The sequence below is a fragment of the Balaenoptera musculus genome, chromosome 2 (genome assembly GCF_009873245.2).
Source record: "Balaenoptera musculus isolate JJ_BM4_2016_0621 chromosome 2, mBalMus1.pri.v3, whole genome shotgun sequence".
Lineage (NCBI taxonomy): Eukaryota > Metazoa > Chordata > Mammalia > Artiodactyla > Balaenopteridae > Balaenoptera > Balaenoptera musculus.
This window is the reverse complement of record NC_045786.1, coordinates 100,396,672-100,421,478: the sequence shown is the minus strand read 5'-3', so window position 1 is coordinate 100,421,478 and position 24,807 is coordinate 100,396,672. Positions and strand designations below refer to the sequence as shown.

The window sequence follows — 24,807 nt, the reverse complement described above, 5'->3', positions numbered from 1 at the left end:
TGTTATCAAGCAAGGCTTTCCTGGATTGACAAATACTGATATCATATACAAAGAGCAGATACTACATTTTCATATAGTTTAGTTAGGTGGTGATGTACTTATAATTCCTTGTCTTAGTTTTTCCTTTTCCCAGCATTTTATGAACTTAAAGCCCCAGATGTGGATTTAGTAAACATAATTTCAGTTATTTGTAGGACAGTTTTTCAAGATAGGAAGTATTCTACTGTCTCATCTTGGAATCAGGGAATAACAGTTAGTTTCTCTAAGAACTGAATGGTTCATTCCAGACGCTGCAAGCAAATACTTTAATTCATTAAATTTTTTTTGAGTAGCTATTGTGTATGTGATATTCTTCTGGTTCTTTAGGGATCCACAGATGAGTAAGACGTGGTCCCCACCATTCAGGAACTCTTCTTTCTCGGGGAAAGAGGAGCTGGGCCACCATGCAGGGTTGTGCAAGGTGTGCATTCCACGTGTTCACTATCATCATAGATAATATGTTTAGTATGACAGTTTTCCAGCAGATGGCAAACAAGTGTCTTGAGTAGGCAGCTTTTTACAATGTGCACAAAGGAACCTTTTGGGCCTTCAGAGGAAATGGACAAGAAACTTACCATTTTAATAAAATGTTAAATATAAGTGCTTTAAATAAGGTGCAGACAATGCTGTGGATATTTAAAGGAGGTGAAGGGACCAAGTCATCACAAATTGCTCACCTTATGGAGGTTCAGGGCTCACCTTGTGGAGTAGAAGACCTTTGAGGGTGTCAGAGATTTGAGCTGGAAGAGAAGTTTGGGAGGAGCGTGGTGGGGATGTTCCAGGAAGAAGCTACAGCACAATAGGCAAAGTCATGCAGATAGGAATGCCATTAAGGGAACCGTATTGTCCAGTTGGACTGGATTGTAGGGTATATATAGGAAGTGATGAGAGCATAGGAAGTGATGAGACTGAAAGTTGGGAATATAAACTAGAATGAAATTGTAGAATTCTTTGAATCTCTTGCAAAGGAAGTTTTTGATCTTAAATGTGAGAAAGTGGGGAGGGGACGTCGTAACAGAAACACTATGTATAGATTCATTGATAGGTTAAGTAGAATAAAGTTTGTGAAACTTCCTGGGTAAGATTATACTATAAGCTTGGTTAAAGGTGGTTATTTTTGCCAGTAGTCAGTAAAAGTATCTAAAATACAAGGGAAACTTACAAAATACAGTATATCCAGAAGCCTTTAGCTATATTCACTGAAGTATTGCTGGTGTATTGTTAAGTTCTGTCAACTTACGAACCTGAAATAGAAGGTGAATGAATGTTAAATTTCCTGATCTCTACCTAAGAATGATAATTGTAAAAAGAAATGGACAGAGATAGCTGAATGATCTTGACAGACAAAAGCTTCAAAGTGTGTAAGAACCCCAAAAGGGCGTTAGATTATTTCTTTTTTTCTTTTTTAGTTTTAGTTTTAAAGCAGAAATGTGGATGTTCTTTCCGCTGTGTCTCTGTCCTCAGATTACCTCACATTTTCCTCTTCTCTTATTATTTTGATGCTATTTGAAATTAAGGCTAGAAATTTTCCCTGAGGTCACCTACTTTGCTTATTTGTCATTTGTCTTCCTACAACAGGAGTTCCACCATCTTCCTCTGAAGACCTAGCCATCTTGCTCCATGAAGGTCAGGACAATCTGACATGCACTTGTTTCTTGCCTCTTTACCTGAAGAGTAGTCCTCTTCCATTGTGTACATTTTTTTCTTAATAGGGGAGGGGAGGGGAGAGCCATTACCCCCCCTCCCCTTCCCTCCCTAAACCTTGGGGAAGTAACCCCCATTGCTTTCCCAAGATGGCAGACCCCATCATGGATCTGTTTGATGACCCAAATTTATTTGGCCTGGACTCTCTTACTGATGACAGCTTCAATCAGGTTACACAAGACCCTATTGAGGAAGCCCTTGGACTGCCAAGCTCTCTGGACTCCTTGGATCAGATGAACCAGGATGGTGGAGGTGGTGATGTGGGGAATTCATCAGCAAGTGACTTGGTCCCCCCACCAGAGGAAACAGCCCCCACAGAACTTCCCAAAGAATCGACAGCTCCAGCTCCAGAATCTTTAACCTTGCATGATTATACCACTCAGCCCGTCAGCCAAGAGCAGCCAGCCCAACCTGTCTTACAGACACCGACGCCAACGTCAGGACTTTTGCAGGTCTCCAAGAGCCAGGAGATCCTGAGCCAAGGGAATCCTTTCATGGGTGTCTCTGCCACAGCTGTCCCTTCCAGTGGTGCTGGCGGGCAGCCACCTCAGTCAGCCCCTAAGATTGTTATCCTTAAGGCCCCACCCAGCTCCTCAGTCACTGGTGCCCACGTGGCACAAATTCAGGCCCAAGGTATCACCAGCACAGCTCAGCCCCTCGTGGCTGGCACAGCCAATGGTGGAAAAGTCACTTTTACCAAAGTGCTAACCGGCACTCCCCTTCGACCTGGTGTTTCCATTGTCTCTGGTAATACAGTGTTGGCCGCCAAGGTCCCTGGGAACCAGGCTGCTGTTCAGCGCATTGTCCAGCCCAGCCGACCAGTAAAGCAGCTGGTCCTACAGCCAGTTAAGGGTTCAGCTCCTGCTGGAAACCCTGGGGCCACAGGGCCCCCACTGAAGCCTGCAGTTACACTGACCTCTACACCTACCCAGGTGACTTGAGTGAAAGGGGGAGGTGAATTTTGGTTTAGTAGAGGGCCCAGCAACTGTGTGAGAGCAAGTACAGGAGAGCTGTCTCTAGGAAATCCTGTTTAAATTCCATCTTTACTTTTTATCAGTTAGTATTGACAGCAATGTATTTGTTACTTACTAGGTGGAAGCAGTTAGTGTTAATGTATTTTTTTGAGCTCTTACTACATATCTACACTGTGCCTAGCTGGTGCTGAACAAGATAGACACAGTCCCTGTCCTTGCAGAGCTCACAGTCTGCCAGGAAATACAGACCTTAAACAAGAACTCATAATAATGTATGATATAAAGTTATATGAGTAATATAGGATGCAATGGGAACAAGAATCATTTTTGGGAAACTACATTTATTTATATTTGCAAGACTTACGGAAGCTATGTGTATCTCTCCCCTGTTGTTATTACTAAGATTGTCCTCCTCTGACTTTGCCCAGTGAAAAGGCTAGTTTCTAGTATAAGAAAATAGAGGCTCTAGTCTCTGAATCAAGGGCCAGAAGGGTTTGGGGGGAGGGGAAGACAGTATTAAGATAAGTAGCATTGATGGAGGAAGCTATAAGGAGGTGGATTTCAGTTCAGTATAGACTTTTATTCTAATAGATTTCCAGAAAATGGAATGACTGCCATAGAAATAGAGCGAGCCTCCCAACAGTTTTTCCAGAACAGGCTTGATACCCGCTGGGCAGAGGTTATATAGAAAAGATCTTATCAGGAAAGAGAGGAGGATGAACAAAAGGAATTATACTGTGTTTTCTGACCCTCAGCTTTTGTAACTCTAGGATGAGGAAAACTGGTGTGAATATTAAGGGGTCTGCCATTCTTTAATGTTCTACCTCTCTTGCAATTTCCTTTCTTCACTCTAGGGTGAATCGAAACGCATCACGCTGGTCCTCCAGCAGCCACAGTCTGGAGGTCCCCAAGGACACCGGCATGTCGTGCTGGGGAGTCTGCCAGGCAAGATAGTGTTACAGGGCAACCAGCTGGCGGCCCTGACGCAAGCCAAGAATGCCCAGGGGCAGCCGGCCAAAGTAGTGACTATCCAGCTGCAGGTGCAACCGCCACAGCAGAAGATCCAGATTGTACCGCAGCCTCCGTCGTCGCAGCCACAGCCCCAGCAGCCATCCTCAGCCCAGCCAGTGGCTCTTTCCTCTGTGCAGCAGGCTCAGATAATGGGACCAGGGCAGGGCCCGGGACAGAGACTTTCAGTACCGCTCAAGGTGGTGCTGCAGCCCCAGGTGAGACTTCCGTAGTTAAGAAGGGAAACACATCCCTTAGTCCCTGGCTGTTCCCCTCGGCAGTCACTCACTGTTGAACGTGGGGCCAGTCTAGGTTCATACCTCTGAAGTGACATGCAGACTTTTATTTCCTTCACCCGTGGAAACCTTGTTGTAATTACGTCATGAAAAGATTTGAGGGTTATTATTGGGTTTGGGATCAGAGATGACTTATCTGGTAAATTGTCTTTGAACCGTTTCATTTACAATCTTTTCTTAATGTTCTTGTGAAATAAAAATGACTGGAAATATCCTCTCATTTGAAACATAAAGAAGTAGCCTTAAAGAGGTCAAGTGATTGTCCTTCCTCTCACCCCCAGGGAGATGAAGGTAGGCCAAGAGTAGAATTTGTATTTTTTTACCTTTAGCCTAGAGACCAGCGTTGGCTGTATTGTTTGAAAATTTTCTGGAATTATGGAGATGAGTATTGACATTAGGAGCATGGCTAAAGGATATTGAAGGTTAATTTGGCACAGTTCTTGCCTTTTCTCATCCGCATCCCACCAAAAAATACTTTTTTTTTTTTTTTTTTGGAATGTGTCTCTAGGTTCAGTAAGACTTGGTCTGAGTCTGGTTCTTGAGGAATTAGAGAACTGACGTTTGTAGCCTACCTGCTTCAGAGTTGTTTTATTCAGGTTATTTAGCTACAAGCATGTTGAAATTCTAGTGTCTTTATTTCTGTAGGCTGGCTCTTCCCAAGGGGCCTCTTCTGGACTCTCCGTAGTTAAAGTTCTAAGTGCCAGTGAGGTGGCAGCTCTCTCCTCACCAGCAAGCTCTGCTCCTCATACGGGAGGCAAGACGGGAATCGAGGAAAACCGTAGGCTGGAGCACCAGAAGAAGCAAGAGAAAGCAAATCGGATTGTAGCAGAGGCCATTGCTAGGGCCCGTGCCCGGGGCGAACAGAACATACCTCGAGTCCTGAATGAGGATGAGTTGCCTAGCGTTCGGCCTGAGGAGGAAGGTGAAAAGAAACGCAGGAAGAAGAGCAGTGGGGAGAGGCTCAAGGAAGAAAAGCCAAAGAAGAGCAAAACATCTGGTACCTCCAAAACCAAGGGCAAGAGTAAGCTAAAGTAAGTACCACCCTTTGCTCTTTTGACGGGACATTTGAGGATAGTGCGTACATTTTAAAATTCGTGTTGTATTCAGCAGCTACAAAGTTCAAGGTGATCTCTCTATCATAGAAGATAATAAGGCCTTTCTTTTCTCTGTCCCAAGTGAATACCAAGGCGCGGGAAAGATAGCCAGTCTTGTGTTAGGGGTTACATTTAAAAGCTGTGCCTGTGTTTTTCTATATTCTTCCCGATTTTGTATCACCATAGTGTGGAAGACTTCTCACTAGCCCCCTACCACCCACACCAGTAAAAGAGAGCTGCTGTAGACATAGCTGCCCTGTTCTTACATTTCATCAGTGAACTGGAGAAGATTTCAGCAACCACTGTCAGCCTTAAGCAGTCTTGACAGAACCATGGCTTGCCACATAATTCTTGTCACAATTGACAAGAATTCCTTCCGTGTCTTGTAGCTTCACTCCTTTCTCTCTAGCTTCCACTCCCTGAGATTCTTCAGGCTTTGTGGTGTAATTATAATAATGCTTCATATCTGCACAGGATTTTTCAGCTTTAAAAAGCAAGTTTCATATCTGTTATCTTACTTGATCCTCAACAGCTGTCAGGCCAGATGTTATCAGTGTTTGCTACTTACGAAACTAATGCCCAGCTAGTGACAGAACTGGAACTAAAACGAGGCTTTGTAATTCTTAGTCAAGAATTCATTCTACTGTGTTATTCTACCTTTCTTCAGGTATTTGTGAATACAGTGGTAGCAAAGATTTGTCAGATTTGGTGTAAAGGTCGGCTGGTATTTTAGAAACCCTAATATCTTCTTTTTTCAAACACGCTACTCAATAGCTGTGTGTCCCACAGACTGAAGATCTAGACACTTATGCCTGGAGACTTTGTACGTGATGGTTTAGATTAATTATATTTTCTTACTTCTAAATTTTCCTTGCCTTCACTGTAACTGAATTTGGTTTTTCCTTTTTAGCACCATCACTCCTGTGGTGGGTAAGAAGAGAAAGCGAAATACCTCATCTGATAATTCAGATGTGGAAGTCATGCCTGCACAGTCACCCCGGGAAGATGAAGAAAGCAGCATTCAGGTAAAAGGAGCCCTGAAGAACTTACTGAAAAAAATCATGTTTTACTTCTGACAGACAGACCAAGAATAGATACTGAGAGACGATAAGCCTTTGCACATTTCAACAGTTTTTCTAAACCAGAGGTAGTCCTAAAAAGTAGAAGAGGCAAGATCTGGTCATGGTCATGTCTTTTAAATTTAAATTTGTTTTAGGCAAAAAGCATATTACTATAAGCAAGTAATACTCATTTTCTCAAATTCCAGTGTTTCAAAGACTAAGCAAATATGAAATTATGCTGGAAGATTGTTGTTTTGGGTATGGCAATACTTTGGTTTCTCTTAGAACTGTCTAGCTATCCTCCTTTTGCCTTACTTCTTCTAAAACTTCAGGGTTTTGAATTCTTGCAAAAACTTCAGGGTTTTGGCTCTGAGAACTGGGGTGTTTAAGGTACAATGTTTTTGCTACCTTTTGAAGATAAGAAACATTGGGAAGAGAATAAAAGAAGCTGGACCAGAAGAACTTTAGTCCTCCATCTCTGTTGCCTTACGGTACCATCTTTGGCTCTAGTTTCCAACCATGGAAAGAATGTGCTGTTAATGATTCAGGAGACCCGTGGTACTTCTAAGTAGCTCTAATGGGCCTGGCCAGGTTACTTAGCTATGTGTAAGTTCTTTATCTGAAAAATGGAGGTTTGGACTAGACAAACCTCAGGTGCCTCACTAGCTATCAGTACTTTATAAATGTCTCCCCTCTTCCTTTTTTTCTTTTGATTTGAATTTTATTTTATTTATTTATTTTTTTATATCCCCTCTTCCTTAATATGCATTCAATACCTTGATAAACTGAGACTTTGGTTCTTCTGGGGTATGTTTACACATGAGAATAGCCAAGACATTTTTGAAAAGGAGAATGAGGCAAAAGCTAGATTTAACAGACATTAGAGTATATTATGAAATAATAATTACTAAGAGTTTAAAATTAGAGAAGAAATAAGAGATTAGTAAAAGATAATAGAGTCTAGAAGAGGATTCAAATAGTTGTTATGAGAAGTTAGTATATGAGTTAAAAGGCCATTTAAAATCAGTGGAGGGAATTCCCTGGTGGTCCAGTGGTTAGGACTCTGCACTTTCACTTCTGAGGGCCCGGGTTCAATCCCTGGTCTGGGAACTAAGATCCTGCAAGCCGTGTGGCGCAGCCAAAAAAAAAAATAAATAATAATAATAATAATAAAAAATAAAATCAATGGAAAGAAAGATTATTTAATAAATTAAGTTAGGACAACTGGCTACACATTCAGGAAGAAATAAATAAAATTGGATTTCTTGCATTACTCTTTAACAAAAACAATTTCTAGTTTAATCAAAGGTCTAAATGCAAAAATTGAAATCATGAACCTTTATAAAACATGGATAAGTTTTTTTTTAAATAATTGTAAAATCAGGTAGCTCTTTCTAAGGAGAGTATTAAAATTCAGAAGTCATAAAGGGAAAGATCGATACATTTAACTGTATAAAAATTACGCATGTACAACAACAACAAAATTCTCTAAACAGCATAGTGGTTAAGACCACAGACTGGAGCAGGATTTCTTGGGTTCTCATCTTAACGCTACTGTTCACTAACACTGTCACTTCAGGCAAGTTTACTTAACCTCTTGGTGTCTCAATTTCCTCATCTCTAAAATGCAGATAGTAATATCTACCAAGTAGGGTTGTTAGGAGGCTTAAATGTAAACGTTTATAAAGCACATAGAACAGTGTTTAGGTAAGAGAGCATAGTAAGAGTTATGTATGTGTTTGTTAAATAAATAAAGGGTTAAATAAGGTGTTTGTTAAATAAACAAAACACAAACTGAAGGCAAATCTTTGTGATACAAGAAATACAAAGATTAAAAAAATTTTAGAAGTGGTGTATTAATATGCTAGGGTTGCCAATACAATATACCACAGATTGGGTAGCTTAAACAACAGAAATTTATTTTCTCACAGTTCTAAAGGCTAGAAGTCCAAGAACAAGAGGTCAGCAGGTCTGGTTACCTCTGAGACCTCTCTCCTTGGCTTGCAGAGGGCTACCTTCTCACTGTGTCCGCACATGGTCTTTCCTCAGTGCGTATATTCCTGGTGTCTTTGCGTGTGTCCAAATTCCCTCCTCTTTTAAGGACACAAATCCAGTTGAATTAGTGCCCACCCTAATTTAATCACCTCTTTAAAGGCCCTGTCTCCAAATACAGTCACATTCTGAGGTACCAAGGGTTAGAATTTCAACATAAGAATTTGAGGGGATACAATTAAGCCCATAACTTTGGTAATACCAGTGTTGGCAATGGAGACCTCACAGTCCCCCCAGGTCTTTTCTCCAGAGGTAACCTCTGTTACTATTTTTGTGTATCCTTCCAGAAATATTCTTTACTTTCATGAGCACTCTAATTCCACTCCCACTTACTGTAAGTATTCCATACCTACTCTTCTGTACTGTTGCTTTTTTTCTCCAACAATATATCTTGAAGGCAGTTCTTTATCAAAAAGATAGATCTAGCTATCCTTCCTCACACTCTCTTTTTTTATTATGAAAAATTTGAAATACACACCAAAGTAGAGAGATTATTTAATGACGTCCCGTGTTCCATCATCCCAGAAAGTTCCCTTGTACCCTCTTTTCAGTCAGTTCACCATCCTCTCCCCCACACCTCCACATAGGTAACCATTGTGCCCATTTTTATTACCATAAATTAAACTTAGTCTGAACTTCATGTAAATGGAATCACATAGTATGTACTCTTGGGTCTCACTTTTTTCAGCATTATGTTGTTCAGATTTATTCATGTTGTTGATGTATCTGAAGTTCATTCTTTTTTTCTTTCTTGAGAATCGTTTTTATTTATGAATATAGCACAGTGTTTATTCATTCTATTAGACATTTGGTTTGTTCCCAGTTTGGAGCTGTTATGAGTAAATCTGCAATGAACAGTCTCAGTACACATGCTTTGTGGACATAGGTTTTCACTTCTCATAGCTAAATCCCCAGGAGTTGATAGACTGTGGGGTAGTTAAACATTTAACCATTTAACTTTATAAGAATCTGCCAGCTTCCGAAGTGATTGTGTCATTTTACACTTCCACCAGCAGTGAGAGTTCCAGTTCCACATCTTCAACATTCGGTCTTGTTAATTTATCCCATTCTTTTTAAATAGTTCTATAGTATTTCATACTTTGACTATAGCGTAATTTGTTTAACCAATCCCCTGTTGATAGGCATTTAGGTTTTCTCTGGTCTTCTACTACCACAAGTAATGCTACAGAGATTTGTATATATGTGCAAATTTATCTGTAGGATAATATCTTTGAAGTGGAATTGTTGGATCAAAGGGTATTGTCAAGTATTCTTCTGTAGAAATTTTCTTCATGCCAGTGTGTACTCTCACCAACAATGTGTGCGTTCCTGTTTCAAATATTTGATCCAACTTTCTGATTTTTGCCACTTCGTTAGGTGCAAGAAAAAAAGAAAAAGGGGATCTCAGTTTAGTTTTCAGTTGTAACAATTTTATTCTGAGTGTGAGCATCATTTTACACTAAAAGCCATTCTGTTTTTTTCTATGAACTGTCTATTTATGTTATTTGCCCATATTTCTATTGTATTGATCTTTTTCTTAGTTATTCAAAAGACCTCTTTATGCTTGGGAAATGTATCATATGGCATTTTTTCTCTAGTTTATTATTTGTCTCAACTTTACGATGGATTATATTGATATTACGCAGATATCTTAAACTTTTTACAAGGTCAAATTGATCAATTTATTAGAAACACCTTCTCTACTCCAGGATTATAAAAAAAAATTCTTCCACATCTTCTTTTAGAAATTTTATGTCTTTTTTTTAAACTTTTAAATCTTGCAGTCTTTTTGTAGATTTGTTTCTTACATCCACTAGACGGCCAGTCATCTGTTTTCAATCCCATTTTATAGAATAATCCACTTTTTCCTCACTGATTAGAAGTTCTGTTTTTATCATGTTCTAAATCCACATAAGTATTTTAGTCTATATCTGGACATTATTTCCTTGACATGTTTATCTCTTCTTGGAGAGGTACCAAGTTGTGTTAATTAGTATAGCTTTATATTGTCCTTAATATCTGATAAGGCCAAGTATACTTTTTCATATTTTTCCTGGTTATCCTTAGATGTTTAGTTCTCCATTTGAATTTTAGAATCAGCTTATCTAATTAAAAAATTTTGTTAATTTTGTTTTTCGAATTTATGTGATTAGGGAGGGTATATATATTTCACTATTTATTCAACTCTCTTTTAATGTCCTCCTATAGTGCTTTAAAGTTTTCTTCACATAGATTTTATATATTTCTTACTAAATTTAACACTTAAGATAATTAATATTTTCTCATAAAAAGAATATTTTCTTTTATTGTATTTTCTGCCTTAGTCTATATAAGAATGCTATTGATTTTTAAAAATTAATTTTATGCCAAGCAAGTTTACTCAATTTCAGTAGTTCTGCTTCTAATGACTCATTTGATTTTGAGTTTTCCAGGGGTTATAATCATGATTGAAAAATAATAATTTTGTCTCTCCATCCTTCCTAATTTTTTTATCATGAGCTGCAAGTATTACTTAGATTATTTAATTAAAAAATCTTTTACTCAACCATTTGAAAGAATAAGGCAGATTTGAAATGTATTGATATGGAAAACATCTCCAAGAAAAATGTTAACAGAAAAGTAAGCAGCAGAACAATACATACAGTATGATCCTATTTATTAAAACAAACAAAAAAACTTTAGAACTAAAACAAAGAAATAATTAGAAACAAAATGTTCTTGCACCTTTGCACTCCAGAGTTGCTCCTCCTGTGAAGTTCATTGCACTCTGCAGGTTGAGAGTCCTGTTTCAATTTTTTAGAGCCTCTTGCCAATAGGTTACTTTCAGGTGGAATCTGATACTTTGATAGAACAATTCAGCAAGTTAATATATATTCAGTACATAGAATAAGTTACATGATTTGACATCACATAATTTGATAAATAAGCTCTTTATCATCTTTTGGTTTGATTTTTCATAGGGATTTTGGAGTCAAATCTAAGTATATGACTATAGGCGAATAGTTTTAAAGGTTTTCTCCTTGAGAGACCTAAGCAGTTATTTTAACTATTTTTGCCTCTATAGAAGAGACGCTCAAACCGCCAAGTTAAACGGAAAAAGTATACAGAGGATCTGGATATAAAGATCACAGATGATGAAGAAGAAGAAGAAGTAGATGTAACTGGTCCAATCAAAACTGAGCCTATTCTGCCTGAGCCAGTGCAGGAACCAGATGGCGAGACTTTGCCTTCCATGCAGTTCTTTGTGGTAAGCTGAGAACGTAAGCAATTTGAGACCTTTGTCTTGCTGCTCACAATCTCTGTTGACTGACTGCATCTTTTGCTACAGGAGAATCCCAGTGAAGAAGATGCAGCCATTGTAGACAAAGTGCTTTCTATGCGTATTGTGAAGAAGGAGGTGAGGCCTCTATTTTTAATGTCAGCCCATAATGCTACAGTTACAGGCTGTATGTAATGAGCACCTTTGGATGTCAGGCTATATTGCTACAATGTAGTTACAAGAGATGGTGGAGAAAAGTTAGGTGGAAAGTAGGAGCTATCTTATTGCCACTTCTTTTGCTTATTTGTTTAAACTGGAAAAGGGCTTATTTTCTCCAGCTGTCAAGCCTCCAGCATTGAAATACCAGATTAAGTTCTTTAATCCCTTAGTCAGTAATATATTCTGGGAGCATTGGTATGAAGCTCTACCATGTGTGTTAAAATGAAAGGTTCCCTTTGACAAATAAGTTGTTAGTAACTGTAATTTCTTTCTTCTCAGCTTCCTTCTGGACAATATACTGAAGCAGAAGAATTCTTTGTCAAGTACAAGAACTAGTATGTGATCTGTGCAAAAAAGCTTTTCACCCCAAGTTCCTCAGGGTTGTAAAAAGTTCTCCTGTATAGTCTATCCTGGGTGGGAATGTGTCCCTTTTTTTATAGTCTCCTCACCTGTTTTTGGTGAGGAAAAGGTCTATTCAGAGAGAAGCTCAGGAATTGACTCTTTATATTTACCTGCAGAAAGGTGGGGTGAGGATGGTTCCTGATAAAATGCCTTGTAAAATCCTCTTTACGTTAGTCTAAGATTAAGACCTCGCTACTCAGAGTGTGATCCGTGGACCAGCAGAGTTAGCGTCATTTGGGTGCCTGTTAGAAATGTGAACTTTCAAGCCTACCCTAGACCAGGTGGTTTGTGTGCAAAATCAAGTTTAAGAAGCACTGACCTAGGAGACTGTCTCCCCACTGAAGCACATACTCTTATGTCTGCTTCTGGCTAATCCCCACATCTCAGACACTAGCCGACCAGTTCCCCTTTCTCACACTGTGACTGGCTATTTCCATCCCCTTTAGCTCCTATCTACACTGTGAGTGGGCTACCATCTCCCAACTAGAGAAGGATAAGAGGATCCATCAAAAACTAAAGCGCTTCAAAACCAAAATGGCTCAGATGAGACACTTCTTCCATGAGGTAATTAGGAATAGGTATTGCCTATCATTTATTTCATAGAAGCATAAATTACTGGGGTTATCAGCCTTGACTGATTCTTCAAAAGACTCATAGTTGCTTTGTATATATGGGTATAAAGTGTTCATTTTGATCATTGGACTTTCCTTACTTAATTGCCCCAGGCTTTGTTTTACCAGGTCTAAATATGGTATTTTTATAAGTTATAGGGTACTTTCAAATTGAGTTTTTTGATATTCATGAAGTATTTTCAAAACAGATGGTAAACTGACCTCTGGTGTACTTGGCGGCATTCTTCTCCCTCTAATGTCAGTCTTCAGCAGTTGATGGTATCTGTAGACATAAGCAACCATATCATTAAGAGAGAACATTTATTTTCTCAAATTTCTAATCCAGTATAACTAGAAATAGTGATAAAGGAGCTTTAATACCCCATACCCAGTGTTACTACTAGTTAAGTACTGGAACATCTGTAAGGATCTCTTGAGCTGTATTTTAACTCTCGATTTTGCTTTGTATACATATACCTTTCCCAAAATGGGATTTTTCATTACTGAGTGCCTTGAGAAGAAGAATTCTTTCTCAAAGCTTCTTAAGACCTAAAGAGGAGGACTCCCCTGGTGGCAAAGTGGTTAAGAATCCACCTGCCAGTGCAGGGGACACGGGTTTGAGCCCTGGTCCGGGAAGATCCCGCATGCTGTGGAGCGACTAAGCCCGTGTGCCACAACTACTGAGCCTGCGCTCTAGAGCCCACATGCCACAACTACTGAAGCCTGCGCACCTAGAGCCTGTGCTCTGCAATAAGAGAAGCCACTGCAGTGAGAAGCCTGCGCACCGCAACGAAGAGTAGACCCCCTCGCCGCAACTAGAGAAAGCCCGCAACAAAGACCCAATGCAGCCAAAAATAAATAAATAAATAAATGTATTTTTTTTAAAAAACCTAAAGAGGAGCTAGTAAGAAAGAGTGAAAGAAGGAATGATGTATAGCTTCAGCAAAAAACCCCAGCTGTGACAAAATACATCTGAAAAAACTATATCACCAGGTTTGCCAATAAATGAGTTATTTTCCACATCACTTGGAGAGGGCAAGTAGGGCCATGTAGGTTTTATAATTTCTTTTTATATGAAAATAATAATAATTGCGTTGTGAGGGGTTTTTTGTTTTTTGATTTTTGGTCTATGTTCTTTTAAAGCCTAATTTGTGAGATGTATGATGAAACTAATCCCATTCCAGTTGGTATTAGATACATAATTTGTGACCCTTGAGCCAAGCTCTGCTAACTGACTTGTATGCCAGTCAGTTTTGCCTTTATAGGTAGGCCATTTAACCAAATCAATTATTCACTTATTCATTGTTTATTATGTGCTAGTCACTATGGTAAATAAATCACACGTGGTCTGTGTTCTCATGTAGCTCACTGTCTAATGGGGAGAGAGAGAGATTTAAAAATAATTCAAATTGTGGTAAGTGCCAGGAAAGAAAGAGCACAGGAAGACCTAAGAAAAAAACACCTACTTTGGATAATCAGTGAAGACTTCACTGAGAATTGAATTATGAATGAGTTAGCAAGACCATGAACACATGTAAATAGTATCCCTGGCAGGGGAAATAGCAATATATGAAAGCCCTGAGACAGGATGAGGAACTGAAAGGAGAGTGGGACTGATGTACGATAGAGAGTGAGTGGCCCGAAATGAGATCAGAAATTTAGGCAAGCAGGTGCTTGTAGACCTTTTAGTTTTGTTTTTATTCTAAGTGCAAAGGGGGAAACCACTGGACTATTTAAAACAGGTCAGAGCACATCCAGTTTTCATTTTTAGAAGATCATCTAGGGTTTCCCTGGTGGCGCAGTGGTTAAGAATCCCCCCGCCAACACAGGGGACGTGGGTTCGAGCCCTGGTCCGGGAAGATCCCACATGCTGCAGAGCAACAAAGCCCATGCGCCACAACTACCGAGCCTGCGCTCTAGAGGCCGCGCTCTGCAACAAGAGAAGCCACCGCAGTAAGAAGCCTGCGCACCACAACGAAGAGTAGCCCCCGCTCGCCACAACTAGAGAAAGCGCGTGCACAGCAACGAAGACCCAACACAGCCAAAAATAAATAAATAAATAAATAAAATTTACTTAAAAAAAAAAAAAGATCGTCTAGACTTTGGAGAATGGATTGGAGAAGAGTAAGCGTGAAAGTAGGATGAGCAGTAAGGAGGCTGTTGAAGTTTTCTAGATGAGAAATTAAAGCTTATAGCAGCGTGGTTTCAGTGGTTAGAGAGAATGGGTAGATTTAAGTTTACTTTAAAGTAGAATTGACAGGATTTGGTGCAATGGCTTATATAGATAGGTTTCTGGTCTGAGCTAATGGCTTGAGGTAGAGTCATTTATTAAAGAATGGAAGATTTTAGAAGCAACTGATTTGGGGAAAATCAAGATTTTAGTTTAGACCGTGTTAAGCTTAAAATTCTGTTAACACATTTCTAGCAAGGAGATAGATATACAAATCTGGAGTTTTTAGGCTGCAATTTAACTTTGGAATGTATCAGCATATACATAATTATTAAAGCCTTAATAATGAATAGAGTCACCCTGGGGAAAGTTCTATACTTTCTAATAGTTCTGTACTTTTTTAAAGTTCTTTCTATAAGAGAATGGATGTAAGCCCAGAGCCAATCCTTCAGCAATTCTCACAAATTTAGAGGACCAGGTGAAGAAGGGACTGTTTGCTGGAGTGGTAGGAGAAAGATTAGGAAAAAGATATATCACAAAAATCAGGGGGAAAGTGTCTTAAGAAGGAAAGAGTTTTTTCCGTAAGGTTTCTTTGAGATCTTTCTTTGGAGCCTTGGGTTATTTATCTTGGGATACCACCCAAAGTTGGATACCAGTGACTTAGGAACAAAAGAGCCAGTGAAGGTGACTGAGAATTGGCCAAAACAAAAAGTGAAACCAAAATAAAGGCTACCGAAGAGAATGTGGTGTCTCAGAAAAGCCTAGGGAAGAGAGTGCTTTGGGGAGAGAATAATGAATTGTTGAATACTTTGTATAGGTAAATTAAGGTGAGTACAGAAATGTTTCCATTATATTTGGCAATTTGGAGATCATTAATGACCTCGTCAAGAGTAGTTTCATTGTGTGGTGGAAGTAGAGAGAAGAGTGGAATGGGTGGACAAGTAAGTGAAGGAAGTGATGAAATGGAGGTACTGTGTGTTTAAAACTCTTGGAAAAGTTTGGGTATGAGGCAGAACAGAAGAATAGTTGCAGGGGGATGTAGAGTCAGGGAAGTCTTTTTAAGACGTGAAGTTCCCTGGTTGAGGAACTAAGATCCCACATACCGCAGCTAAGTTCGCACACCGCAACTACTGAGCCCATGCTCTCTAGAGCCCACGCACAGCAACTAGAGAGCCTGTGTGCCGCAACTAGAGAGCCCCTGTGCTGCAACTAGAGAAGACTGTGTGCCACAACGAAGAGCCCACGCACTGCAACGAAGACCCAGCACAGCTAAAATAAATAAACTAATAATTAAAAGATGAGAAATAGTCGAGTATGGTTGTATGTTATGGGAATGCTCCATAGCATAGAGAGAGATTCCTAAGAAGGCAAGAAGGAGTGGAATCCAAAGCATATATGGAGAGAATGGCCTGTTAGGGAGTAGTGACACTTTATCTGGTAACAGGCAAGAGGATAGATGCAAATACAGGTAAGTGTGTAGGATATGATATTATGAAAATGGGGAACTCCCTTCTTTTCTCTTAATAAATTTTGAAGTAGGGTTATCAGCTAAAGGTTGCATGGAGGAGTGGGTTTCCTGGACAGTGATCTTTTGGTCTTATTGTTTGGTTTCATAATTCCTCTAGGACGAAGAGCCCTTCAACCCAGACTATGTGGAGGTGGATAGGATATTGGATGAGTCTCACAGCATTGACAAGGACAATGGGGAGGTGAGTTGGGGCGTGGAGGAACATGAAAGGCCTCTTAAAGATTTCTTCCTGTCTGCTTGCCCATCCTTTATTTTTCAGATATGGCTGAAAAATTTCTTGGACTGGAAAGGTACTTTTGAATTTTTCTGAGAGATACTTAGAATGATACTGGGAAGGTAAAGGAGTACAGAGAGAGGGTAAAAGGAAAGATTCTCAAATATCTGGGAGCTATATTTACAAGGACTCATAAACCTTGGCCTCATTTTCTGACAGATTTTATATGGGAGACCCTTGACCTTCAGTTGGGGGTTGAGAGGTGGGGATGGAGAAAGGGATACTTTACGAATCTCCAAATTTGTGAATATAAAAATACTTGCATAGACTCATAGCTTTCTTCATGTTGTTGAGGATTATTTATTTCCTGTACTTAGCATTAGTTAAATGCATTTTCATTTGTCACTAAAACAGATACACTGCATTTGAATCGGTACCTTTAAACAGATGTGAGGTCCTATTCCCACAGGTTCAGATTCAGTACATCTAGGGTGGGATCCAGAGATCTGTATTTTTAAGTTGGTTCTCCAAGGATTTCTCATGCATAGTTTGATTTGGTAACCACAGCACTAAGGCTTTCTTAGATTGGGTAGCAGATTTTACATATGCTAAAACACTAGGTGATATGTTTTCATTAATCACTTTTTTTCATTTTCCAAATAAGAGTTATATAGATCTAAGCCACCAGTGAATTCAGCATTGCTCTCTTATTTAAATTTACTTAGGCCATGAACCACCATTTTGTTAGAACTCTTCTCACTTCAAGTCATAGTTGTTGGTTTAACTTTGCAGGGCCACATTTCATCAAGTTATTATCACTTCAAACAGTCACTGCTTACAGAGTGGGTAGTAGGGCCTTAACAGCAGAGCCTTGTTAAGACATCAGTGCTGGATGGTGGGCTGGGCTCACTCACAAGCTAAATGACTTGCTCCCATATATCATCCGTACAGGACCTAAGAGTCAAAGTCTTCCCTCTGTAAAATTCCCAGTTTATTTTATAAGCCTTCAGCATTTCTCAGATAGAACCTTAGATGTCCAAGGCCCGTTACAATTCAGTGTCTTTAAATCCTAACAAGAATGCCTCAGAAAACATATCTTCTGCTTTTGGGGTTAGGGGTGGGAGTTATTGCTTATTGTTCATTTGTGGGAGGTGAGAGTGGAATGGGCCAGTTATTAATCAGGACAGGTTAGCTACTGTTAAATTATTCTCATCGCTTTCAGGATCTCAGCCTTCCTAGCCTTGAAAATCTTATGCCCTCTATCACTATACTTACACCTTCATCTTCCAAAAGTAATTGGACTTTGATTAGGCTCCTCTGGAATGTATTGGGACCAGTATGACAGATGAGAGTGTTTTAGTACCCTGGTACTGTAATTTATGTTCCCAGTATTGGATAAAAACGTTCTGTTTGCCCATTTTCCCCTCCTCTCCAAAATGAGTTTGTCATCCTTATTACATTACCCAATAGTGGAAATAAATATTAAAGTCCTTGGAAGAGTAAGGGTGCTGGAAATATGTGACGTGGACAAATGTCTTTATGTAGAAAGTGACCTGAGTCACTACAGTAAAGATAAAGGTCAAAGAGAAATTACATTAATTCTAGGTATTCCTTGATCTATATCTCTATTGAGACACATATCTTCATACTTCTTGCTGGCTGTTTTAAGGGGTATTCTATGAGTTGATAATTAGAGATTTCCTGGTGATTACACTAGGCCCAGTCTAATTCTTCTCGATTCATATAAGCCAAATATGCAACTGCAGTCCAGTCAGTGATCAGTCATCTTGGGTGGTGAGAACAGGAGCCATAATACCCCTGGTCACTGCCCCGTCCCTTGCACTAGAATGCCTGCATAGAGCATAGCACCGTAGTTGGAGCTTCAGCATTTCCCCTTCCTCTTCACTCTTACCTCTCTTCAGGGAAACCTCTTGCAGTTATCTCCTAGCTTCCTGGGGCTCGCAAGAAGATCTCTTTACCACCATATGGCTGCTCTTGGAAACAGCATCTGCGCTGAGAGCTTCAGGAGCTCAGAAGCCCAGTGATTTCAGTCCTGCTCTGCTCCTATGGATTTAACCTGTTCTTCGCTTCTACAGTAGCCTGGCTTCTACTGTATCAAATTTGGTGCCAGGAGGATAGTATGGAACAGGGATACCATATCTTTTAATTCAATAATTAACAATAGTTAATTCAGTTCAACAATTCAATTTCAATCTAATTCAACACAATATAGGATTTTTGTTTGTTTAATCTGCTTGGTTGATGAGCCTAATGTTTCAGTGCTTAGTGTTCTAGATGGTGCTGGGTAGAAATTTCACTTTCAGATTCTGATAAATTATCTGGAAACAGGATCAGAGCCATAAATAGTACAGTGCATCAGCAGGTGAGCCTCTGGCTGGTGTTTTCAGCCTGACTTTTTTGGCACCTTTTTAGATATTGACACTTTGTGATCTGATTCTTTAGTCAAATTCTTATCTTTCAATCACGGCAGAGAACACAGAATCGTTTCATTAAGGCTTTGGCTTTTTCTCTCTTAGCCTGTAATTTACTACTTGGTAAAGTGGTGCTCTCTGCCCTATGAGGATAGTACCTGGGAGCTAAAAGAGGATGTCGATGAGGGCAAGATTCGAGAATTTAAACGGATCCAGTCAAGGCACCCAGAACTCAAAAGGGTGGTAAGTACATCTGCATTTAGAATGTAAAGTCCATATAGGCAATGATTTAATTTTCTTCGTATGGAGTTTATGTGGTTGTTTTAGCTTTTTATTATGGAAATTTTCAAACATATATGAAAGTTGAAGAAGTAGTATAATGTACCCATCACCCAACTTTAACAAATGAACACATAGCCAATCTTGTTTCACATATTTCTCTACCTACTCATTTCCCCATTTCCCAGATTATTTTAAAATAAATCTCAGATTCCTTCATTTTATGTGTAACATTTCAGTGTTTATGTCTAAAAGGTAAATAGTACCATTGTTACACTTGAAAAAATTTAACCATCCCTAAATATCATCAAGTAAGCAATCACTGTATTTATTTCCCTGATTATCTTCTAACTTTTGTTAAATTGTTTGAATTAAATTCTAAGTAAGGTCCATATATTGCTATTAGTTAATATATCTCATATATATCTTTCTTAATTATAGTTTCCCCTTGATCTCCTCTCCCTCCTTTGCAATTTTCTCTTGAAGAAACCAGGTGTCTAGGGTTTTCCATAGTCAGTTTGCCAGTTACATTCCCCTTGGTACCTTTTCTGTCCCTTATATTTCACATAAATAGTTAGATGTAGAGCAGTCATGTCTGTTAGAACTTTTTATAGCTGTTCTGTCCAATACAGTAGCCACTAGCCACATTTCAAATGCTCAGTAGTCATATGTGGCTAAAGGCAGATATAAAACATTTTCTATCATTGTAGACAGTTCCATTAGATATCACTGTTCTAGAGGCTGCATCAGGTTGGGGAGGGAGACCACTAAATCCACTTTATAGATGGTTCTGTTAGGTTGTCTTTTGTGATATTATCAGCCATTTTTGTTCATTGCTGAGATCCATTCTTTAAGGAGTTTTAAATGGTGATTCTATCATTTCTTCATTTATTAGACAGACTCTTCTGTAAAAAGAAATACGTTTCACCTACCATTTGGTTACCCTAAGGTACAGATGGTATAGGAATGGAGGATAAATGCTTTATTCATTTACCTTGTCCTTTATTTCCCAGTTTCAAAATAATGAAGTACTTCCTTAGCACCCTCCAAAAGTGATCAGTGGGTTTTTTCTCTTTCCTTCTTCCTCTTTTTTTTTAAAAGTGTCATTATGGACTCATGAGTTTGAATATATTTAACATGTTTATATTTAACATGTTAATGTTTTTGAATTGACTTCAACTATTAGAACTACTTAGTAAGTTTACCTAATTTTGTTAGTGTCTCCACGCCATTTATTCAAATTTCCTATTTTTTAGAATCGTCCACAAGCAAGTGCCTGGAAGAAGTTGGAGTTGTCACATGAGTATAAAAACAGAAACCAATTAAGGGAATATCAGTTGGAAGGGGTCAATTGGCTGCTCTTTAATTGGTATAACAGGTAAAGAAAAGAGTAGGACCATAACATATAGGCTTAGTCTGAGATTATTTATTTTCTGTTGAAACAGTTTCTTTTTAAGTACTTTTTAAAGAGATGGTCTCTTTTGACTTGCTTTTCTTTTTCCGTGATGAATCTGCAGGCAGAACTGCATCCTGGCTGATGAGATGGGATTGGGCAAAACCATTCAGTCCATTGCCTTCTTACAGGAGGTATATAATGTGGGCATCCATGGCCCCTTCCTGGTCATTGCCCCACTGTCCACAATTACTAACTGGGAGAGAGAATTCAACACTTGGACAGAGATGAACACTATTGTGTACCATGGCAGTCTGGCCAGCCGGCAGATGATTCAGCAGTATGAAATGTACTGCAAAGATTCACGGGTGAGTTGTACGTAATACAGATACTATGGTTTAGAGAGTAGGCCAAGGTACCTGGTATTTTAGAGGCTTTTATATGAATCAAAGACTTTTATTGAGACTCTCTGTGATTTAAGGCAAAATTTTTGTCTAGATTGTGCAGGACATTTTTTTGACTTTGCTCTTTTTATCCAATGGACATTTTGATCCAGTGGAAATTCTGACTTTATTTATGAATACATATATTTAAAATAGAGTTTTATCAGCATTGATGTTTTCATCAAGAAAGAATTTTCCAGAATGAAATTCATTTAGCTACTTTATTAATTCCTTGATCCATATGGTGGTGAACGTAAGCCATGTCCTTTCTTTTTTTTTTTAAAAAGTCTACTGAAATTTTCATCAAGATCAGTGCTTTTTGCTATATAAGTTTGCAAGTAAAAATTTGAACCATTCATCTTTTCTTAACATTGAATTTTATGAGACTTTTTTTCCTACCGTTAGTTTCCTGTGGTTTTTATTTCTACCAAACCAAAGTTATTCAAGTCGTATTTTGTTGCTCTTAATTTTGCTGAGATAATTGGATTCTTCTGTCCATCTTTAGATAGTAACCAATATTAGCACGTGCTACATTAGCTATTTCACTTTTAGTTTTATCTTGTATGTTTCAGCAGCACTCAACATTTGTGGATTTTAGTGTTTACCAACAGAAGATGTAGGGCTGAAATACATGAGGTAGGCATGCAGCAGAGTCAAAAATGTCCAGCTTCATTCAGTGAGGTCTGTCATTTTCCCAGGAAGCTGAGTGTGCTGAGGAGGCAGCGTATCTTAGATTCAGTGATTTGGCACTGTTTATCAGGAAGATGAACAGTGGCAGAGGTGGGTGGTGGTGCAGTTGGTATTTCCTGTTAAGCCTGCCTGAATATAAAAAATGGATGTGTGATTCGGAAGAGCATCTCCTTTAGGTACATTTTAGGCCTTTTCTGACTTTATTGCCTTCATGCTTAGGGGCGCCTCATCCCGGGTGCATACAAGTTTGATGCCCTGATCACCACTTTTGAGATGATTTTGTCAGACTGTCCCGAGCTTCGTGAGATTGAATGGCGTTGTGTCATCATTGATGAAGCCCATCGACTAAAGAACCGTAATTGCAAGCTGCTTGATAGTCTCAAGCACATGGACCTGGTGAGTTCCTCTCACTGACTTGTGGGCAGAAACACCTGGAATTAAAGAAATCCTAATTCCCTGTGGAATTAATATAACCTTAATTTAGCAGAGAAGAAAAGAATCAGAGTCTTGGTATTGGGTGGTGGGTACGGCCTGTGGGAATGGTAACCTGAAAGTCATAAAATTCATATAAATTTTAGAGTTGGTAGGTGATTGTAGGTTAATGGTTCTCAACTGGGTGGAGAGGTTGGGTATTACATTAGTTACCTATTGCTGCATGACAAAATATCCAGAAACTTAGTGGCTTAAAACAACTATGTTTTTCATGATTCTCTAGCTCAGCAACTTGGGCTGGGCTTGGTGAGCCCATTCTTTTGGTGGTCTTGCCTGGAGTCAGTAATGCAGCCGTAGCTGACAATTGGTGCTGGTTGTTGGCTGGGTCATCTTCCACATGGCCTGTCACCCTCTGTGGGCCAGACTTTGCTTCTGTACATGGTAGAGTCAGGGAGGGCAGTGTTCCAAGAGGGTAAAGGTGGAAGCTGCAAGACCTTTGAGGCATAGGCTCTGAAACTCACATGATATCACTTCTGCTACATTCTCTTTGTCAGAGCAAGTTACAAGGCAAGCCCATGTTCAAGGGGTGAACCTTGATAGGAGGAACTACCGAAAATTAATGGCCATATTTAATCCAGCACAGGTACATTCTTCAGAGGGGGACATGTTAGGATGTCTGTGGGGAGTTGAGTGTGGAGAGGCATATTTAATTGGAAAAAACGTATTCTGAATATTTCTTTATTGGCTTATAATATTTAAGATAAATTAATATGTTAAATAATATCAAGGGTTTTCTTGAATATTTCGTTTATCAAAAGAGGGAGCAAGTAAAAGAAAAGTTAAGAGAGTAATCTGGTCCATTCCCATAATTTTACAGTTAAAGAAATGAAAGGTAAAGTTATATACTTGATAGAAAACCCCAGAAGTCCGTCTGAGTTTTATCATTCTTCTGTGTTCTCCATTTCTAGGAGCACAAAGTGCTACTCACAGGAACACCATTGCAAAATACTGTGGAGGAACTGTTTAGCCTGCTTCATTTCTTGGAACCATCACAGTTTCCGTCAGAATCAGAGTTCCTCAAGGACTTTGGGGATCTCAAGACAGAGGAACAGGTAGGAAGTCTGTCTAATGCGGTACTAACCCATGACAAAAAAAGGTAAAGTTTGTACTAGGCAGATATCTACTGTCATAGATATCACGGGCTGTTCTGAACTCCTTGTATGTACCCTTGTGCCTACATCATTTGTGGCATTGTCCAAAATCTACTTTTCTCAGATACTGGAAAACTCTCATTGTATTTCTCCATGTTTCCACCTAATGTGAGAATGTTTGTCCTCATGTTAGTGATTTCTTTTTTCTCTGTATTGGGCACAGGTTCAAAAGCTACAGGCCATTCTCAAGCCAATGATGCTGAGAAGACTCAAAGAGGATGTTGAAAAAAACCTGGCACCTAAGCAGGAAACCATTATTGAAGTAGAGCTGACCAACATTCAGAAGAAATACTATCGGGCTATTTTGGAGAAGAATTTCTCCTTTCTTTCCAAAGGGGCAGGTCATACTAACATGCCTAATCTACTCAATACAATGATGGAGTTGCGCAAATGCTGCAACCACCCATATCTCATCAATGGTGAGGGAATTCCTGGAAAATACCTACATTTCTGTGTTAACCTTGTTTACTTTCTAAGTGATATTCCTCAAGAACAATGGATGTGTTGACTGATCCATCCTAATTTGGAAATAGAGGAGATTTCTCCTTTTAAAACAATTCTCATATGGAACTTCTTCCTATAGTTCTTTCTACCCCTTTGATCCTGCATAATCTCCCAAGTTAAAAAGGATTTGCTGTTTAGAATTTCATGAGTAAGAACTCAAGTCATTCTGTTCTGTCTTCACTGGTACTCCATTTTGCTGTTTGTGGTTTGGATGCCAATAGGGTGGTAATAGTGCTTTGCATGTACTGTTCTGGTCCTTGTCCACATACTTACATATATTTTACCCAGTTCTTAAGCCTGACTTACATGGAGTATTTTGTATGAATAAAATTGAGCATGATTTAGGATTTTGGGGGTGCTGAAATTCTGTGTGTGAGAAATACTGATATCAAGTCAGATTACTTTTTTTTCGTTGCTTCCTTGTCTCAGTTAAATAAACTGCAGCCTTAGTATGTTTCTCTGGATCTCACCATCAGGTTTGATTTTTCTTTTGGCAGGTGCAGAAGAAAAAATCCTAACAGAATTTCGAGAAGCTTGCCATATCATACCTCATGACTTCCACTTGCAGGCAATGGTTCGTTCAGCTGGCAAATTGGTTCTTATTGACAAGTTACTTCCGAAACTTAAAGCTGGTGGCCATAAGGTTCTGATCTTCTCCCAGATGGTACGCTGCCTAGATATCCTAGAGGATTATCTAATCCAGAGGAGGTAAGAAAAGAGTCATTCTTCTCCTTGTGTTTACTATATACTCATAAAGCTGCAAAGAGTAGGAGGGGCCTGGGTTTAATTAAA

General features: G+C 39.1%; 1 protein-coding gene across 8 annotated transcripts in view; it reads left to right on the top strand.

Moving 5' to 3' along the window:
* Nucleotides 1-24,807, top strand: part of CHD8 (chromodomain helicase DNA binding protein 8) — a 56,973-nt gene that overhangs the window by 17,267 nt on the left and 14,899 nt on the right. For 5 of the 8 annotated variants that reach the window (XM_036844570.1, XM_036844569.1, XM_036844571.1 and 2 more), the window contains 16 exons: nucleotides 1,618-2,675; nucleotides 3,572-3,943; nucleotides 4,667-5,052; nucleotides 6,026-6,140; nucleotides 11,293-11,475; nucleotides 11,557-11,625; nucleotides 11,986-12,041; nucleotides 12,555-12,672; nucleotides 16,515-16,598; nucleotides 19,169-19,306; nucleotides 20,599-20,720; nucleotides 20,860-21,103; nucleotides 22,088-22,264; nucleotides 23,269-23,412; nucleotides 23,675-23,930; nucleotides 24,513-24,723. In XM_036844570.1, the coding sequence (XP_036700465.1) occupies nucleotides 1,833-2,675; nucleotides 3,572-3,943; nucleotides 4,667-5,052; nucleotides 6,026-6,140; nucleotides 11,293-11,475; nucleotides 11,557-11,625; nucleotides 11,986-12,041; nucleotides 12,555-12,672; nucleotides 16,515-16,598; nucleotides 19,169-19,306; nucleotides 20,599-20,720; nucleotides 20,860-21,103; nucleotides 22,088-22,264; nucleotides 23,269-23,412; nucleotides 23,675-23,930; nucleotides 24,513-24,723 (3,518 nt within the window). In that variant the 5' untranslated portion in view covers nucleotides 1,618-1,832. The remainder of the gene's footprint in view (nucleotides 1-1,617; nucleotides 2,676-3,571; nucleotides 3,944-4,666; nucleotides 5,053-6,025; nucleotides 6,141-11,292; nucleotides 11,476-11,556; nucleotides 11,626-11,985; nucleotides 12,042-12,554; nucleotides 12,673-16,514; nucleotides 16,599-19,168; nucleotides 19,307-20,598; nucleotides 20,721-20,859; nucleotides 21,104-22,087; nucleotides 22,265-23,268; nucleotides 23,413-23,674; nucleotides 23,931-24,512; nucleotides 24,724-24,807) is intronic. The other 3 variants (XM_036844573.1, XM_036844575.1, XM_036844574.1) reach the window with 1 other exon arrangement.